Source organism: Bubalus kerabau, chromosome 4 (assembly GCF_029407905.1).
Source record: "Bubalus kerabau isolate K-KA32 ecotype Philippines breed swamp buffalo chromosome 4, PCC_UOA_SB_1v2, whole genome shotgun sequence".
Lineage (NCBI taxonomy): Eukaryota > Metazoa > Chordata > Mammalia > Artiodactyla > Bovidae > Bubalus > Bubalus kerabau.
Window position 1 is genome coordinate 117,221,362 of NC_073627.1, and position 20,667 is coordinate 117,242,028.

At 39.7% G+C, this 20,667-nt stretch overlaps 1 protein-coding gene across 1 annotated transcript in view; it reads left to right on the forward strand.

The window, feature by feature from the left end:
- Positions 1 to 7,260: 7,260 nt before the first annotated feature.
- Positions 7,261 to 20,667, forward strand: part of RORB (RAR related orphan receptor B) — a 208,104-nt gene continuing 194,697 nt past the window's right edge. Inside the window, exon 1 of the mRNA XM_055578317.1 lies at positions 7,261 to 8,244. Coding sequence (XP_055434292.1) covers positions 8,238 to 8,244 — 7 coding nt within the window. The 5' untranslated portion in view covers positions 7,261 to 8,237. The remainder of the gene's footprint in view (positions 8,245 to 20,667) is intronic.

The window sequence follows — 20,667 nt, forward strand, 5'->3', positions numbered from 1 at the left end:
ATCACCAACTCGATGGACATGAGTTTGGGGAAACTCCGGGAGCTGGTGATGGACAGGGAGGCCTGGCATGCTGCAATTCATGGGGTTGCAAAGAGTCAGACACTACTGAGCGACTGAACTGAACTGAACTGAAGAAAGAAGAAATCTTATTGAGGTCTTTGCTGCATTTCTGGTCCACATCCAGTGGAAAAAGAGTAAAAAGTTTTCATTCAACCAATAATTACCAAGCACCTATAAAGGGTTTCCCAGATGGTGCAGTGGTAAAGAATCCACCTGCCAATGCAGGACATGGGGCTTCGAACCCTGGATCGGGAAGACACCCTGGAGTAGGAAATGCCAACCTGCTCCAGTATTCTTCCCTGAAAAATTTCACGAACAGAGGAACCCAATGGGCTACAGACCATGGAGTCACAAAGAGTCAGACACGACTGAGCACAGCACAGCAGGAGGAAAAAATTCCCCTATAAAGTACCAGGAGGATTTTCCTGGATGTCCAGTGGTTAAGAGTCTGCCTGGCAATGCAGGAGACACAGGTTCGATCCCTGGTCCAGGAAGATCCCACATGCTGCAGAACAACTAGAGCCCTTGCACCACAACAAGAGAACCCATCGCAATGGAAGCCCAGGCGCTGCAACTAGAGAGCAGCCCCTGCTCACTGCAACTAGTGAAAAGCCTGTGCCACAACAAAGACCCCAGCACAGCCAAATATAAAAATCAAACATATATATATATATATATTTATATATAAACATAAACACATGCGCACGCGCGCGCGCACACACACACACACACACACACACACACATATATATATATATATATATAAATGAAGTACCAGGAGCTCTTCCAAACCCCAGGGAAATTCTGGACCCTGCTCTCAAGGAGCCTATATTCTCAGTAGGAAGCACAACTCTGCTGCAGCTACTGGGGTGGAGGTTGCTGCCTTCCTGTGAATGTACTTAAGAGTTACAGAATAAACTGGAGATAATGGGGACAATTTTTAGCCTAGTACAGACGTCTGTATAGTTGAGCATTTTTAACCAGTCTTTCATTCAGTCTTTTCTCAAATTCCTTCAGCAATAAGGAACTCAATACTTCACCTTTTCCATTTTTAATAGGTTCAAATATTAAGAATTCTTATATTTTTTTCTGGCTTTTCCAATATTTAAAGGAAGCTTTATACCTCTCTTTCAACTCACAGCCACACAGCTTCCCTAAACCAGACTAAAAACATCCAGTCTTTCAGTCATTCTAAGTGTAATATCATTATCATTATTGCCAATATCCCCCCAAGATTCACAGTAATTTAAAATAGTCTCTCTCTATATATATATACAGAATGTGGTCCACTGGAGAAGGGAATGGCAAACCACTTCAGTATTCTTGCCTTGAGAACCTCATGAACAGTATGAAAAGGCAAAATGATAGGATAATGAAAGAGGAACCCCCCAGGTCAGTAGGTGCCCAAAATGCTACTGGAGATCAGTGGAGAAATAACTCCAGAAAGAATGAAGGGATGGAGCCAAAGCAAAAACAATACCCAGCTGTGGATGTGACTGGTGATAGAAGCAAGGTCCGATGCTGTAAAGAGCAATATTGCATAGGAACCTGGAATGTCAGGTCCATGAATCAAGGCAAATTGGAAGTGGTCAAACAAGAGATGGCAAGAGTGAAAGTTGACATTCTAGGAATCAGTGAACTAAAATGGACTGGAATGGGTGAATTTAACTCAGATGACCATTATATCTACTACTGTGGGCAGGAATCCCTTAGAAGATGGAGTAGCCACCATGGTCAACAAAAGAGTCTGAAATTCAGTACTTGGATGCAATCTCAAACATGACAAAATGATCTTTGTTCATTTCCAAGGCAAACCATTCAATATCACAGTAATCCAAGTCTATGCCCCAACCAGTAACGCTGAAGAAGCTGAAGTTGAACGGCTCTATGAAGACCTTCAAGACCTTTTAGAACTAACACTCAAAAAAGATGTCCTTTTCATTATAGGGGACTGGAATGCAAAAGTAGGAAGTCAAGAAACACCTGGAGCAACAGGCAAATTTGGCCTTGGAATATGGAATGAAGCAGGGCAAAGATTAATAGAGTTTTGCCAAGAAAATGCACTGGTCATAGCAAACACCCTCTTCCAACAACACAAGAGAAGACTCTACACATGGACATCACCAGGTGGTCAACACCAAAATCAGATTGATTACATTCTTTGCAGCCAAAGATGGAGAAGCTCTATACAGTCAACAAAAACAAGACCAGGAGCTGACTGTGGCTCAGATCATGATCCCCTTATTGCCAAATTCATACTTAAATTGGAGAAAGTAGGGAAAACCACTAGATCATTCAGGTATGACGTAAATCAAATCCCTTATGATTATACAGTGGAAGTGAGAAATAGATTTAAGGGCCTAGATCTGATAGAGTGCCTGATGAACTATGGAATGAGGTTCCTGACATTGTACAGGAGACAGGGATCAAGACCATCCTCATGGAAAAGAAATGCAAAAAAGCTAAATGGCTGTCTGGGGAGGCTTTACAAATAGCTGTGAAAAGAAGAGAAGCTAAAGGCCAAGGAGAAAAGGAAAGACATAAGCATCTGAATGCAGAGTTCCAAAGAATAGCAAGGAGAGATAAGAAAGCCTTCCTCAATGATCAATGCAAAGAAATAGAGGAAAACAACAGAATGGGAAAGACTAGAGATCTCTTCAAGAAAATTAGAGACACCAAGGGAACATTTCATGCAAAGATGGGATCGATAAAGGACAGAAATGGTATGGACCTAACAGAAGCAGAAGATATTAAGAAGAGGTGGCAAGAATACACAGAAGAACTGTACAAAAAAGATCTTCACGATCAAGATAATCATGATGGTGTGATCACTCATCTAGAGCCAGACATCCTGGGATGTGAAGTCAAGTGGGCCTTAGAAAGCATCACTATGAACAAAGCTAGTGGAGGTGATGGAATTCCAGTTGAGTAATTTCAAATCCTGGAAGATGATGCTGTGAAAGTGCTGCACTCAATATGCCAGCAAATTTGGAAAACTCAGCAGTGGCCACAGGACTGGAAAAGGTCAGTTTTCATTCCAATCCCCAAGAAAGGCAATGTCAAAGAATGTTCAAACTACCGCACAATTGCACTCATCTCATACACTAGAAAAGTAATGCTCAAAATTCTCCAAGCCAGGCTTCAGCAATACATGAACCGTGAACTTCCAGATGTTCAAGCTGGTTTTAGAAAAGGCAGAGGAACCAGAGATCAAATTGCCAATATCCACTGGATCATCGAAAAAGCAAGAGAGTTCCAGAAAAACATCTATTTCTGCTTTATTGACTATGCCAAAGCCTTTGACCATGTGGATCACAATAAACTGTGGAAAATTCTGAGAGATGGGAATACCCGACCACCTGACCTGCCTCTTGAGAAACCTGTATGCAAGTCAAGAAGCAACAATTAGAACTGGACATGGAATAACAGACTGGTTCCAAATAGGAAAAGGAGTAGGTCAAGGCTGTATATTGTCACCCTGCTTATTTAACTTCTACGCAGAGTACATCATGAGAAACGCTGGGCTGGAAGAAGCACAAGCTGGAATCAAGATTTCCAGGAGAAATATCAATAACCTCAGATATGCAGATGATACCACCTTTATGGCAGAAAGTGAAGAGGAACTAAAAAGCCTCTTGATGAAAGTGAAAGAGGAGAGTGAAAAAGTTGGCTTAAAGCTCAACATTCAGGAAACAAAGATCATGGCATCTGGTCCCATCACTTCATGGGAACTAGATGGGGAAACAGTGGAAACAGTGGCAGACTTTATTTTTTTGGGCTCCAAAATCACTGCAGATGGTGACTGCAGCCATGAAATTAAAAGATGCTTACTCCTTGGAAGGAAAGTTATGACCAACCTAGATAGCGTACTGAAAAGCAGAGATGTTACTTTGCCAACAAAGGTCCGTCTAGTCAAGGCTATGGTTTTTCCAGTAGTCGTGTATGGATGTGAGAGTTGGACTGTGAAGAAAGCTGAACTCCAAAGAATTGATGCTCTTGAACTGTGGTGTTGGAGAAGACTCTTGGGAGTCCCTTGGACTGCAAGGAGATCCAACCAGTCCATTCTGAAGGAGATCAGCCCTGGGATTTCTTTGGAAGGACTGATGCTAAAGCTGGAACTCCAGTACTTTGGCCACCTCATGCAAAGAGTTGACTCATTGGAAAAGACTCTGATGCTGGGAGGGATTGGGGGCAAGAGGAGAAGGGGACGACAGAGGATGAGATGGCTGGATGGCATCACTGACTCGATGGACATGAGTGTGAGTGAACTCCAGGAGTTGGTGATGGACAGGGAGGCCTGGTGTGCTGCAATTCATGGGGTCGCAAAGAGTCGGACATGACTGAGCGACTGAACTGAACTGAACTGATATATATAGACTAACCTGCTCAGAATATAGTAAACCATTCCTTTCAATTTGAGTTTGAGCACTTTAAGATTGGAATACTATAACACTGAATGCCATGGTCACCCTAACTGGCTGGCTCATATTAAACTGTCATGTCTATGAGGATATTTCACATCTTTATTTCTCCATGGGCCTACACCTAAACCTTATGGGGTGGTGATATGTGAACAAAGCAGGTAAGCAGGCAACCTGAATGAAATTATATTACTTCTTGAGATTGAATGCGGTGTATGTGACTTAGTGATTATCATTTAAATTCATCAAAATTTAGCTATCAACTAGGAACATCCTTCAGTCCCAGAGCCAAAAGTAAAGTTTAAAGCTTATAGAAATCTAGGCAGTTCCATAATCATTCAAGTAAAATTATTGACACAGAACCTCATGTGATCAAGCATATTATATTACTATATTACTATGCCACTTGAAATATGGATATTTGCTGGCAGATAGGTTACAAAAACAGATTATACATAAGTATTTTGTTACCTCTTGGGAAAATGTGATTTCTTTCATTTAAATCCTGAATATTTATTTTACATAAATAGGTTCCATTCACTTGAAACAATATGAAAGTTACTAGTAACACTCAAGAACTAGGTTTTTAAATTTTTAGGAAGATACAGAATATCCCAGATCACCACATTATAACCAATCGTGATACTCCATTCTAAAAGAGAAAATAAGCTACTTTTGCACTACCACATATATAATATGCATATAGTTTTGAAAAAATGATTTAACATACTTGTTTTTATTTCTAATTAACAATTTTTCAAAAGTGTTCAGGAAGGACTAATAAATATGCAATATAGTTCTAAGCAAAAGAATACCTTGTTAACCCACAAAGCAAAGGATGTATAAAAAAATATGTAGGATGAGAAAAAAAATATTTTTAATATATGTTTTGACTATCTTTGTAAATAATTACAGATGCTATAGCAGTCAAAAGAAATTTCAGTTTCAATAAATGTTTAGAAATTTAGGACTAGATGAAAGAGTTAAAATTCTTGAATTTTGAAATTCCTCCTTAATGAGAAATAGAATCTAAAACAATGACAACAATAATAATTATAATATTTACAAAGGCTTTGGAATTTTCAATATTCCTGTGTCTCTGCTTAAAGCACATAAAATTAAAATGATGTAGTCACAATTTGTTTCTTGACTATTTTATATTCAGTAATTTTTAATGAAGCAACTAAATTAGGCATAACTTAGTGCCGCTTTAATGTAGTTATGATGAATATATTTTACTTGATTAAAAATGATAAAACTAGGGAGCCTTAAATATTATCTTAAAAGATTAACTACTGTGTCAATTACAAATCTAGGGGAAAGGTATTTATAAGGGAATATTCTGAACAGTAACTTCCTTTTGTTCATTTCATTTAATTAAAGACTCAATCAACTTTCACTCTTAATACTAAAATTTTCCTAAATTACACATTGGCTTGCAAATGGAAGGGCATACAGCAGGGCTGAGTTAATTTAACACTAGTGAAGATTCAGAAAGTAATCCATTTTTATTTAAAGGAGTGGGGGGGACTACTCGGCAGACTAGGGTGATTTATTTAACTAAATAATTGCCAAATTCTACGTTGCACTTTGTGTTACATGACATAAATAAATACTAGTAAAAATCAAATTATTCAGATATCTAAACAATGATGTGGCCTGCTCTTGCCAACAGGTATGCTATAGAGTAGAAGCCTTAATGCCTTAAAATTGAGTAGATAAGGCAGTTTTTTTTCACCTCTCTGTCTTTTGGAGTGATTAATTAATCAAAGTATTTAAGAAATTCCCTGGTGGCTCAGCTAATAAAGAATCTACCTGCAATGCGGGAGAACCTGGGTTCCATCCCTGGGTTAGGAAGATGCCCTGGAGAAGGGAATGGCTACCCGCCCAGTATTCTGGCCTGGAGAATTCCATGGTACAGTCCATGGGGTTGCAAAGAGTCCAAGAGGACTGAGCGACTTTCAGTTTCACTATGGGAAGTAGATGTGATCATCTTTTAATATGCCCAATGAGAGGAGAAAACTTGAAAAGGAACAGTTCTTCACCTGAAACTACTCCAACATACTCCAACCAAAAAAAAAGAAAGAAAGAAAAGGAACAGTTTTGATATATATATTAGATTTTTACCACAATACAAATAAGTGGTCATAGAGGACAATTTTTACCGAAGGAATACAACACCTACCTACATTTAAGTGTCAGACCCGTCTAGACAAATGTCTTCTAGTAGCAACTAGAATAATTAGTTCCTCCCACCTAAAGCCCTGCGCAGTCACTAGTAGCAACACACAATCAAACCTTGTAGCATCAACCTTTTACCTTACATCACTTAAGGTAGCCACACTGCTACCTGGGGCTCTTATCCTTGAGTCCTGTGGCCCAACGCTAGTTAAATAGCAACTACAAATGCTAATAAAATCAATTTCTTCGATAAAAGAAGGCACGAACATTTTGTAAAATTATTTTAAAAGGCAAAAGAGATCTCATTGTTTTGTTTATTTTATTTATTTTTTTTTTTTTTAGGACTGAGGCAGGAAGCATGTAAAAGATGGTTTTAAAGGAAGAGGAGGGCTACTTGCATGGGATTGCATTTTAGTTGTGCTCTAAGTGATGAAAGTTGACTCTTGCACTAAAACTGAAGCGTCCCGCCCTAGGAAACCACCGCCAGGCACACGGAGTTTACCGAAAATGGACTCTACGAAGGGCAGCCATAAGCTCAAAACTAACAATCCGGGGTTCACAAGAGAGGGAAGCAATCTGGGACCCAGAGAGCCCCGAGTCTCTCCCCTCCAAGGACTATGATAGTCAGTACCCCCTCCCTCCTCCTGGAGTGGGAAGTGAATGTCACCTGCAGATCTGCCCCCATCTATCGGCCCTTCTCCTCCCCCTCCACCCAGTTCGGACAGTCTCTACTGTCCAGTTCCAGCCCCGGCCGCCTTAGGCTCCAGTGTCCTAACCCCCTCCTCTCACCTCGCCTTCAAGCCGGTCTCCCGTGGTCCCAGCCCTTCGAAGAGATGCCGGGCGCTGATTGGCGGCGGCGCTGACAGGAGGCGGGGCCTGGAAGTCCCAGCCAAACCCGCCCTCGCGTATAAGCCCCTTCTCGACTCTCTCTCTCCATCTCTCTCCTCTCTCTTTCTCTCTCGCTCCCTTCCTCCCTGTAACTGAACAGTGAAAATTCACATTGTGGATCCGCTAACAGGCACAGATGTCATGTGAAAACGCACATGCTCTGCCATCCACACCGCCTTTCTTCCTTTTCTGTTTCCTTTTTTTCCCCTTGCTCCTTCTCCCTCTTCTTTGTAACTAACAAAACCACCACCAACTCCTGCTCCTGCTGCTGCCCTTCCTCCTCCTCCTCAGTCCAAGTGATCACAAAAGAAATCTTCTGAGCCGGAGGCGGTGGCGGTTTTTAAAAACCAAGCGCATTGAAGAGAAAGAAAAAAGAAAATAGCAAAACAAAACCCAGGCACCAGCCAGCCGGCCAGCACGCACATTTTTTTTCACCCTTCCTGAAAAACAAACAACCAAACAACCATCAAAACAGTCACCACCACCATCATCAAAACTGTTAACACAGCAGCGGCGGCGGCAAACGTCACCCTCCGGCCACGGCATCCACCTAAAGGGATGGTTTTCTCGGCAGAGCAGCTCTTTACCGACTACCTTCTTCACTCGTGCTGAGCGGGATTTTTGGGCTCTCCGGGTTCGGGCTGGGAGCACCTTCATGACTACGCGGAGCGGGAGAGCGGCTACACCATGCGAGGTAAGCAAGCCCGCCGTGTCTCCCCGGTCCGGCCAACTCAAGCCAGATGGTAAATGGAGTGGGGGGGGGGGGGGCGCACCCAGCCGAAGAGGAAAGAGGTTGGCGGGGCGCAGTTCCTGAGTTCGCGTTCGCAGGTGGGCTGCAAACGGCCTGGGCATAGAAAGTTGTGGGAAGGTGTTGATGCCTCCCGGGAGTTCCGGAGGGACGCGAAAAGGCGCTTTTTGGAGAGTGGGACGACTCTAGTTGCTTCTTCCCAGTCCTTGAGTTTTACTGTACCGTTTTGGGGTGTCACTCTAGGGTGCGGATGCCAGCGCGGGTTGGAGGGAGAGCCGGGAGAAAGATGCCTCTGGGCAGAAGCCGCTAACCGCGCCGGGTGCGCGGCGGTCGCCGGCCGGGTTGGGCTAACTGGGCTCAGGGGCAGGCGTCGGGACGGATACACACATTCTTCAGGTTACGAGGCCCCCAGCGTCCAGGTCAGCCGACGTGTCCCTTCGTAGGAGTGGTAGGCAGAGGGAGCAGTGTCGGTCTAGATACAGATTCCGGGATCGTCCCCTGCGCGCGTCCCTCGCGCGGGAGCTGCGCCCTGGCCAGGTCCGCGTGCCCGAGCCTGCGCCGCCCAAGGACTAGCACCATTCTGAAAAAGTTTTGCGCAGAAAGTTCCACAGGATAAAAGCCCGCGCTGCCCGCAGCGGGGAAGGCTCCTTTGTCAAAGGGCCGCTGCGGGAGGCGGTGCTGGGTGAACCTTGGGCAAGGACCCACGGCAGCGACTGCTGTGGCAGGTGCCCTGGCGAGATGGCGGCTGTGGGGTGACGCGCCTGGGACAGGGGCAGAACACCTGCTCCGGGTGCACTTTGGGCTACCGGGACGGATGGCCTGACCTGCTTTAGGGAATCACTTTGTCTTCTCCCCTTCGGTGCCGGGACGTTCAGGTTTCCTGCCCGCTATGCCCAGACCCACTTTGCTCCACTTTCTGCTTGGCCACTTCCCTCTTTTCTCGGAGAGTGGGCCGGATGCCCGCGTGCCATGAGGATAAGTGCAAGCCTCTGAGCACCCGCCCCACACCCCCACCCCGGGTTTTCCTCCTAGCCATTCTGCCTTCTTTGCGACGGGGCGGTGGCGGCGGGGGTGGGGAAGCTCTCCTCTCTGCTTCGCCAGTCTCTCTGGGCCCCGGCAACGGAAAGTTGGAAACGGCCGATTCCAGACCTTCCTACCTCCCTGATCCCACGCGACAGGTGGACTAGCCAAGACGAACTTGGGAGAATTGGGCTACCAACACTCATCACCTTCCACTCGGCTGTGTTCACCTCTCACCCACACTTCCAACACCTCTTTAGGAGCGTAGGGAGAGGGGAGCAGGCATGTTCCCCGCTGCTCCGCTGGATGTGAACCCCGAACCTGGACGCTAAGGCAGAGACTGGGTTTAGCCAGCTAGGCGCTGGGACGTGGCAGGAGAAGGAAGGAAGAAGAGGAACAGAGAGGCCGTCCAAGGAGCTGGGTGGGAGGGAGGTAGCTGAAGCTAAGGGGCAGGGACATCCTGGTGACACGGTCTTGATTGACCCACACACAGGTGGTGGGGCCGTTGAGCATGAGCTGGTTCCTGTTCAGTGTCCTGGTTGGGGGCTTCACTAACCAGATTCTTTCAAGAACCTATACTTAGGTAATTGGAGAGTGCAGAACCTTTAAGAAAGAGACATCCTAGTCTTCGTTTTCCTTTTTCTGTCCTGTCTCACCACCAACCTCTCTCCTTTCAGTTTCCCCTATTCCTCTCTGGGGCAGTGAGTTCGTCCAACTCTTACCTCTCTGCTTCCAATCAATATTGCTCCCATGGCTAGGTTCTTACATTCTGAATGAAGGCCTGAAACTACACACCCCCTCAACTCCAACAGGGCACTGGGACCTGGGGTGCAAAAGCCACTCACTGTCCCGTAAATTGTAGAGAAAAGTGTGGGACAAGAGTAGGCTGCAGCTTGATCGCCCTGCTCCTGAAGGAGCATTTGCCAGTGACAGTCCAGATCCGCCAAGGTGCCCACTTGGGGGATTCAGGAAGTTTGAAGGTGCTGCCTCCTGGTCACCTTGAGAAAGCAGTGGAAGCCCACCTTCCCACCCCTAGTCCCAGAGGGCTCTAACTTAAGATGGCTCTCAAGGGGCCTTAGGGTATGTGCTGGAGAAAAAATCAACCTTAAAATGTGGCGAAGTCCTCTCTACCTCCTGGACACTCCTTTGGTTACACTTTACTGTCTCTCCTCTGTCATCTCTGTGCACTTCCTACAGACTGTACCCTCCCACGTCATCAGGGTTGATTGTTTTAAGGACTGAGAAGGGGCCAGGCTACTCAGAAGTCTTGTGGGAGTCACAGGCTGAACCTGAGTGTGAACTTGACAAGTGAGAGCGGAAACGAATCAACTTTCTTTTGTGCCTGGGCTACTTGGGGGAGGGGGCGGTTTTCGAACTCAGCTTTACAGTGTGCCCACTCCCTTTCCCCAAACACACCACACGAGCGCACGCTCAGACACGCGCGCGCACACACTCGTCCTCTATCCCCAGTGGTCCCTGTCTGTGCCTCAGCCTCCTCTCCACGATTTGCATTTGGCAACTCTACTGAGTCAGGGCATTTGGCGCGATGCAAACTTGGTCCATGATCGAGTGATCGCCTTAGGGACCTACCCAGCAAACCCACTCTGACCCCCAGCCTCCACCCCGCCCCCGCCCCCGCCCCCGCCAGTCTAGGAGAGTTAAGAGACTTTATTCCGAGGGTAGCTCTGGGGTAAGAAAGGGGTTAAGAGACGCTGATCTTTAGGTCATTGTCCTACCCCACAGATGAACAGAGTCCGGTCCCCAGCGCTGCGGCTTACTCTGGGCTGGCCTGGAGCGGAGAAGATTGTATTTGGTGGCGCACAAAGCCTTTCACCCTTTGTCTGCTAGAGGGTACCTACTACATGAGGTCTAGAGATGCTGCGTCCTAGATTGCATTACTGAAAAGGGTAACTTCTGAATGTGGAAAGGAGGACTTTTAATTGGGTCGGACCATAGGTGAGAAACAAGTGAGCCGAGGTGTGGATTTCAAGACTCCTTGCTGGGAAGCCTGCCAGCTGTTTATTACACAGGGGCACTGAAATGGTCGGATTTTTCAGCCCTGCCTCCGCAGAAAACCCTGCTTCCAAAAACAGGGGCACAGATGTCGTGGCAATCAATAGGTGATTGTGGCTCCCTGGGATTAGAAATCTGGTTTTACGCTTGCTGTAAGCAAGGATAGGGCTTGGCATTTCTAAAGTCTGGCTTTCAGCTATTATTTTCAGGTAGTTAATTTTTATAAACTGCTAACTTTAGAAAAAAGCAGCTTGCTCTCAGAAGTATGGCCATCCTTGAGAAGTCTGGAGCTCTGAATGTCCTGGCGGCCAGGCCTTTAAATTTCCTAGACTTGTTCTAGATCTTAATTTCTTCCAGAAATTCCAATTAAATATTTCTAACCAACATTCCACTTCCTACAAATAAAAAACATTGCTGGAAGGACATCTCTGTCAGTAGCCATTAGCAATTGTTCATTAAGTAATTATTACTAAACTGCCTTTATAATCCAAGAAAAGCAAACATTCAAACAGTTCAAAGAAAAATCCTAAAGCTATATTTCAAGTATTGTTGAAAACATATTTCACCAGAAAAAAAATTTTTTTTTTCCTTAGGTGATTACATCTTGGGACTCTCTCCTTCCCCTACCCCCAACATCCTGAGTGAATTTATAGCAAGTATTTTGACATAGAGGTGCTTAACATCCTGGACTTCTGGAGTACATATTAGTACCTTTAAGGCTTTTAACTTTTCTATATTTTCAGATAATCAGAAATTGGAAACCAGGATGGAAATAGAAAGGAAGAACTTTGAGCAGCGGGCTTTATAAACATGGGGAATACAAGATTAAAACTCCTTTGTAGCGGCCATTTAAAACTCACAAGTCCTGGATTTTCCATCGACAACAGTATAATTTGCTATACTGTTTATAAAACCCTTGAAGGATTTCTCACTTCATTATTAAAGTGGTTTATGTGACTTTTACTTTAACATAAAAACACATTTATTTTATACTCAAAAGAAATGTCCACATTTACTTATTTTGGTAACAATTTGTTAGACACTAAACTATTTACAACCTTAAAAGCAACTATTCTTGTGTATATGTAATGCAAATACATTGTATTTTAAACTTAAATGCTTCATACTCATGAAACTTAATTTTACAGCAACAAAAATTTTTCAACACCAAGAAAATATTAAGCTTCAGGGTTGGTCTTCATGAATATGGCAGTCCAACTGTATAATAATATCTACTTTTTTTTCTAAAAGTAGCATTTACAGAATTAGCACCAGGATTTTTAAATGGTTCAATACAGGAAATTTTCCTACATAAACGACGAGTAAAACTTTTTTTCAGCTTTATGTGTGGTTTTTATACTTTTCATTATAGTCTTAAAAAGTAAAAGTGTGAATCACAATGCATTTACTAAATTTTTTTCATTGTGATGCATAATATACCTCTTATTTAAAGTACATGCTATAGCATCCAATTAATACAGAGTTAAAAATTACTCTAGTAAATTATCAAGTTTTAAAATTCTATATATGCTGGTGTTCTAAAAATTTATAAATGAAGCAAGGTTTTAAATTGTGAACAATAACATCAATGCCACTGTCCCTTGGAGAAATCTAAGCCTTGCAGATAATTACATGAAGAAATTCGAGAATTAATATCAAAGTTAAGGCCATCAAATTTTGGCCTGATTAAAACAAATTGAAGTTATGAATACAAATGTTATTAGTGCAAAAGTTATTAGAGACTGAGATGACTTAAATTATATATATTTTTATCATTCTAGTATTATGATGAGAATTTCTGAAGACTAAATCATTTCTGTGTCTATTCCATAAAGACAAAAAAGGCTTTAAATTATATTGCCATTAATTTTATGTAATTGACATTAACAAAACATTTTATTGTGATGTTAAAATACACAGAAAAGTTAATATTAGGAATGGACATTTTACTTAATAATTAATATGAGGCTTTTTAAATCTTAGCTGTAGTTTCACTATTCCTCCCATTCTTAGATAATAAGGGACAGAAATTAAGTAGACCAATGAAATAAATCTTTTTTAATGTAATGAATAATGACCTTTGATAAAATGAGCACTCTACACATAAAGTATTATTCCTATAATTTTGTAATCATCTTCCAATTACAGCTTCTTGCAAATATTTATCTTACTTTGAATAGAATCTCTGACTTAACAGAATCCCTAGCAGATAATAGCAGTCTTTGGAGGCGTCTGTTGATACACACTGATACACAATATGTATATGTATGTGCCTATAACCACCCACTCAGACAAGAAGAATGAATATTTGAGAGAGAAAATCATTCTTATCTTTGCTTTCACAATCCAGACTTCCAAATTCAAACATATTTAGAGAAACAGAAGCAACTTTTCAGAGCATTTGAGAAGGAGAAATGAATACATGTGGTACTTCAGTTGCATAGAAAAGAAACTGTTAATAGCATTTATTTATAAATAATCTACACAAAACTCCATTATACTACCTAATGACAATTAGAGGGAAAAGGAATCAAAGAATTTAGGACTGCCAAATAAATAAAATTTTCCCTCTCAAATTAAGCAACAAATTCATAGATAACAAGGCTTATGCCATGAATATGAAGGATGTCTCCTTTGTAGCACAAGACAAAGGGAGCATAGAGGAATAAATATTGATTGAACTAATCATCTGATGAATAGAAAAGAGATTTACCAGTGCACCAATATAATAGCTATGTTAACTAGTTCTTTCATAGCACATATGCTGCCCTTTCAACCTCTGACCCCATCCATTTCAATTTTTAATGAGGGAAACCACAGGTGTTATAATGGCATTTATAGAGAATCAAACTAAATATAATAATCATGTGGTTAACTAATGGCATTGGGGAATGGGTTCTTATGAGAGAAAATATTGTGATCACAGAGTCACAAAATTATTATGTTGAATTGCAAGCCACTTAGAATTTTGGCCTGTTCTATCCACCTTTAAAATAATACATCTATGTGGCCATCAATATTTCAAGTCCTAGATTTGTTGTCTGCATAATAGGTGCAATTTCATTAATGGTTATTGGGGAGTTAAAAATAATATTCAGTGTATATTTTACCTACGGTGTATAATACCTTGCAGAAGTAAGCATTTAAAACATTTAAAAATAACTTTTAGCAAGTACAGTATTTTATACTAAATGTAACATGCATTTTTGTTGGTTAGGGCTTATTTTGTAACTACTAGAAATAGAATTTACTTTATGATAATCATTATAATAGTATCTTAATTTTGTTTTAAAGTTACATTGGGATGTTCTTGGTTTAGGCATATTCTTACAAAGGTCAATATAAACATTACCTTTTGCCAAAACATGCGACTAAAAACTTGTTCAACATGTTCTTATGAAAGAACATATGTAATTGGCTTCAACTTAAGCGTGTTTCCCTTTGCATAGTAAATATTTTATTAACTAGCTGGATATGCTGACTTTGTAAATTACCTAACTAAAAAGGGTGTTTATTGGTGTCATTTTTTTGTGTGTGTGATTAGTTGTCACATCTTGTGGTCCTGGGTTATATTTCTCAAATTCCGTGGATTTACAGACAGAAAAAGAAGGGCAAATAATCTGGTTGATTACTGACTTGTGTTTTTTTGTTACTATCCTGCTTATTACTTTGTATTCATGTGAACCCAATATCCTGGTACATATATGAAAGATCTGGAATATGAAAGATATGGAATGCTTAAAGAAAATTGTTACATATATTTTATCTCATAGTAAAGCTTTTCTTGCAGTGAATATTGCAACAAGTTAACTTTAAATTATATTTTTAAAATTTTCCATATGACTGTCTGAAGAAGCATCCTTCTTTAAAGAGAGTTACACCACTACCTGCATTTCGTTAGGTTTATGTTATAATCATGTGACAAAAGTAGATATAAAATACTTTAATATTGAATTAGAAGTATAAAAGGTACTCTCTGAATTTGGGCACAAAATTATCCTTTAAAAAAGAAACAACAAAAGCTTTTTTAAAAGGCCTTGGAATATAATCATTACTTAGCATGAAATAAATCAGTATTGCTGGCTGCAAAAAATGAAGACTATTATTTTCTTTTAATCTTCTGGATAGTTTTTTAATATAATTTTTAAATACAAATTTCTGTCCTTAATTGGAACGAATTAATCTTAATTCACCCCTGTTCTGAAAACTTTGTCAAACTCATCGATCAACTCATTTTTAAGAGTACAAATTAAGATATCCACTTCAGTATTAAGACCATCTTCCTAAATGTTTCAGTTTTCAGTTTTAATTTTGAAAAGGACAGACTTGAAGATCTCATCTTCTACAAGCATATATATATATACACTAATAGAAATGCATGTGACTCACATTCATTTATCCGTGATTTATTGAGCATCAACTCAAAGAGAAGCACAAAACTGAGCCTGAGGATGCCTACGTGGATAAAACATAGACAACTGGTGAGGTTAAATCTATGATAAAGTGAGAGGAGAACAGAATACAGTCCGGACGCTATTAAAACACCCAAGTAGCTCTCACAGGAGAAGTGATATTTGAGATGGTCCTCTGAGGATGAATAGAAGTCTGTCCTTCGGTTAATTTGTTCATCATAAATGAGGTTGTTTCTTGTATTGTTAGTGTTATGTGAAATTTAGTTTATGGAAGTAGAACTGATCCAAAAAGAACATATCCTAATATAAAATAAGTAGTAGTATTGTTTCCAAGTAAAACTTTTATTACTAAAATAATTTACAAGTGATGATTTAAAAAAGAAAGCTCTAAAGTAATTCTTAAATTACAAAAAGAAAATGTACAGAATTAGACAATATCACAGTGAAGAAGAATGTAACTTGCAAAATAAAAAAATTACAGTGCTCTTATACATTTGTTTTTATAAGAAAAATTCTTGCCTTTGTAAAATAAAGAAATGCCTGGTAGATACTGAGTTTCATTTTCTTTACTGTTTAAGGCATTACCTTAAATACCTGGTGGCTCAGAGGGTAAAGCGTCTGCCTGCAATGCGGGAGACCTGGGTTTGATCCCTGGGTTGGGAAGATCCCTGGAGAAAGAGATGGCAACCCACTCCAGTACTCTTACTTGGAAAATTCCATGGACAGAGGAGCCTGGTAGACTACAGTCCGTGGGGTCACAAAGAGTCGGACATGACTAAGCAACTTCACTTAAATACCTGGCATTACCTGGAAATAGTGATATCTGCTCCAGAGAGTATCTTAGATTACTAGATATCAGAAAGAATAAAATCCACTGAAATAATAGGGTTATGTCAGCAGTGTGTGAGGGCCATAGTGATAATCTTCAAACTTTTCCATTCCAGAAACTTGGATGTAAGATTGAACTCTGAAAATCAAACTGTAAAATCAACATAATAGTCTTGCTGACTTTTGAGTTATTCTATCCCTTAAGCATATTTCAAGAAGAATTCCTGGACTCCTAGGTAGCAACAGAAATGTGAGTATGAGACACAACTATTGGCCTTGTCCATCCTAGCACTGTCTGTCTATAGGTAAATTGCTGCTGGAGCTGAAAAAAAAAGTATCCACTGCAATTCACAATTAGGCTCTTCATTTTGAAATGATAACTTGGCATTCCGGTCTTATACATTAGCTCTTGTGAGCTTAGTTAACTTGAATTCTTGTACTAAGGTCTAATCTACTCTGAGACACTAGTGAGATCAAGTTTCTGAGCCTACAAAACTGAAAACCTGACTCTGGGCTGGAGAGAGTGCAGAAAAGTAAATGTCACCATTTGAGACTTTCAGGCAGCCAAATCACCACTCTTGGTCATAAACCTCCACATTAGCATAAACTTCATCTTCAAATTTCTACAAGTCATACATTTTCATTCTTGAAAAATAGAAACATTTTAAAGTGTTGATTATTAATTGGAATTTATTAGATTAAGGGATGCTTTTTTGTTGTTGCAGCGTACCCTGATAATATAATGGCTATTGTGCTTTATGTCATGGAACTGGAAAAATTCAGGAAGTGACTCCCCATTTTTTGAGTATTTTCTGAAAAGGTGAAAGGTTGGAAGAGAGGGCACAGAATGGCCCCTCTAACTTTTCGGAGTTTTGATTAATCAGTTATTAAATAAGGCAACTTGTTTTCTGGACACTCCTTCCCTCACTTATTGTACTTTCTCTGGTGCTTATCTATGGTGTCACATGTTATGTGACAATGGACATATATGCCACTTCATATTATGCCTGTGCCAATGTGCTTTTCTGGGTGGTAAATATTGATCGAACCTTTGGCGAAGAATGATTTATATAAATGTTATATGAAATCTGAATCTAGATTTTTTTACTCTGGTTTTAATGGAAATATGCATAGTACAAGTCAACATTAAATCACTATTTTGATCTTGCCCTTAAAAAGACTCTTTAAAGACACTCTTGTTATATAGAATCAGAATATGTTCTTGTTTGTAGTTGATTCTGAGGATATGAAATTCCAACAGTAGTATTATTTTTATTTGCCTGAATAGTGTAATGAAAATAATAAAAACTAGCTATTTATCAAAGCACATTTAGAATATGTTTAATTTCACCTGTACAAGGAATGGATGGCAAAAGTGCTTCATACAGATTCCATAACACTGGATTAGCATAAAAGCCCACGTTCCAAGTTGCCCAAGTAAAAGTTTCATTATAGAGCTTGAGCCAGAATGAACACTCGAGTCACAGTTTACCACCCAGTGGCTGCTGGCTGCTAGATTTCAGAATCAAACAATAACACATAAGTTTAAAGAACTTAGACATGTTCAGTTTCTAATGAATAGTTGCCTACCATTATCACTGTCAGGTCAAATAATATAATTATTACACATGGTATTTCCTATTAACTTGTACATGAATTGTGCCTGGCACCTAGCAAAGGAATTAAATTTTTTTTTTTTTAAGAAGAAACCTTGTTCCAAATTTCCACAGTTGTTGAATATGAGCAAATGCCACACAGTCTGGTTGAAGAGAGGAACATTTGTTCAGGAAAAACACATTAAGGTGCAGTGCTTCTTGACAATAATTTAAATAAATATTTTGGATAAATTCGTATAGAAATTTTTAGGATCCTAACCTATTCCGTTTGCTCTAAACTTAAATTTAAAACAAACAACCCACCAATGTTCTGTTTTTTTATTTTAAATGCTGGCTACTTTTAAAAGGCAATTCTAAGCACTTTCACCCTTGCATGTATATTTTCATTCCTGTCATTAAAAACAAACAAAAAAGCTAAGTACTAAAGGAACAGGGCTTTTGGAGTATCTTTCTGAAGACAGTTCAGAAATACCAATAATAAAGAATGCCAATGAGGTAACATTAATACCTTTTCAATTGTGTTTTGATTTTATTTTGTTTTATTTACTAATATTACTAAAAGTCAGTCTGGCTGCCACTCATGTTAGAATAAATTAAAATTTATTTTATCAGTTTTAGAAGATGTTCTTTTGCATTTAAATAAATTAATTCTGATTTTTTTCCACTGAAATTTCATTAATGATTTCTGAAAAATTATCTAACATGGTTGACATGAATGGTAATCTAGAGTCAAAAAAGGACTTTCTTTTATCTTATCATATACATATACATATCATATCATATACAATGACCAAAAAGTAAAAGAAAGTATGTGACAAAGTTGTAGTTGACACTGTCTATAGCAGGTCAAATTTAAATGTGATTCAACAAATCCCAATTATTGAGTACTTACAACGTGTAACAACCCATTCCTTCGAAGATAACAGTCTCAGACACAACAAAAGTGGTTTTCTTTTAAAATTCCTAAAGAAGTCCTTCAATAGTCTTTTGAATTTCTCAAATGTCCAGTGTTGACTATACCTCTTTTTTGTAAATATGAAAATATATGATTTGTCCATAATTATTTGTTAAGAGAAGTTGAGACCAGAATTTGACTTCAATCAAGGGCTTTTGACTCTGAGTCCGGTTCTGTTTTCATTACTCTATGCTTTCTCTTTTAGGCTGTGCTGTGCTATTTTCTACCATCCCTGCATCCACAGCAGACATCACTAATCAATTACAGCGTTAATACTTGCTAAGTCCAGATGCAACCTGTACTACCATTTGACCAGTATTGGCCCTCAAAATAAAACTTGTACCAGATCTCTCATGAGTATTTTGGCCATATAAGTAATACATAATAGTGTAATAAAACTTTATATTTCATCCAATCACAAGATCCTCTTGGGTAAACCATAGCTCTCCACAGGTTTCACTCCTAAAATAATGATCATGGCCTTTACCAATCTCAGGAAAAATTAAATTAAGTATTATGGAAACAGGTTTTTCTGGTGTTTCCATGGTAAAGAACCCGCCTACCAATGAAGGAGATGCAGGTTCGATCCCTGGGTGCGGAAAATCCACTGAAGAAGGAATGGCCACCCACTCCAGCATTCCTGCCTAGGAAATCCCACGGACAGAGGAGTCTGACGGGCTCGAGTCCATGGGGTCACAAAAGAATCAGACAGGACTTAGTGACTAAACAACAACAACAATAATAATTACAGAAACATCTACAAATTCTAAATAGAAACTGTCCAGTAAAAATAATAACAAAGTCAAATTACATATAGTAAGATTTTGTGAATATAACTATTCCCTCACAGATTCTAAAATTTAATTTCATTAATTTAAATATGTCTTATTTGTCAGAGATTTCTAATTTTTAGTGAAATCACATGTTTATAGATTTTCCTCCACTAAGATCCTAACCTAGCTGCATCTACTTTAAGAAAAACAATTTTATGGGAAGTAGCTATAAATCCTGTTGATGTCAAAATACGAAATTCCTCTTCAGTAATCAACATGCGTTCGCCTAATAGTTTATAATGCTAATTCATTAATTTGTCCCTCAGCTTGTCAATTCTCTCCTCTGGTTTTTATGTTTCTTAAGAGGAGGGTTATCTGTCATTGGCCATAAGCATTTCAAGTAAAGGAATGGGTTGAAGTGTTGAGCATACCACCATTTACCTGAGTTTAATTAATTTTGATTGATTGATTGACTGGGATTGAAAGTCTCATCAATATACCATTTATATCAAGGGCCTGTTATCATCCTATCCAACTCTCTATTTTGCACAAGCATAAAATATTTTCTTAAGGAAAAAAATCTTGACAACATTAAGAGGTTGCCATGTCTAATTGTGCCCAGCAATATAAAGAAAAAACCAATTAAATTTGACATTAATTCTGAATAAATGCAAAGCTCTGCTCATCTTTAACAATAAGGCAATTTAATGTGTTTTGCATTTTGGCTGAAGCATAATATTCCTTACATCAAG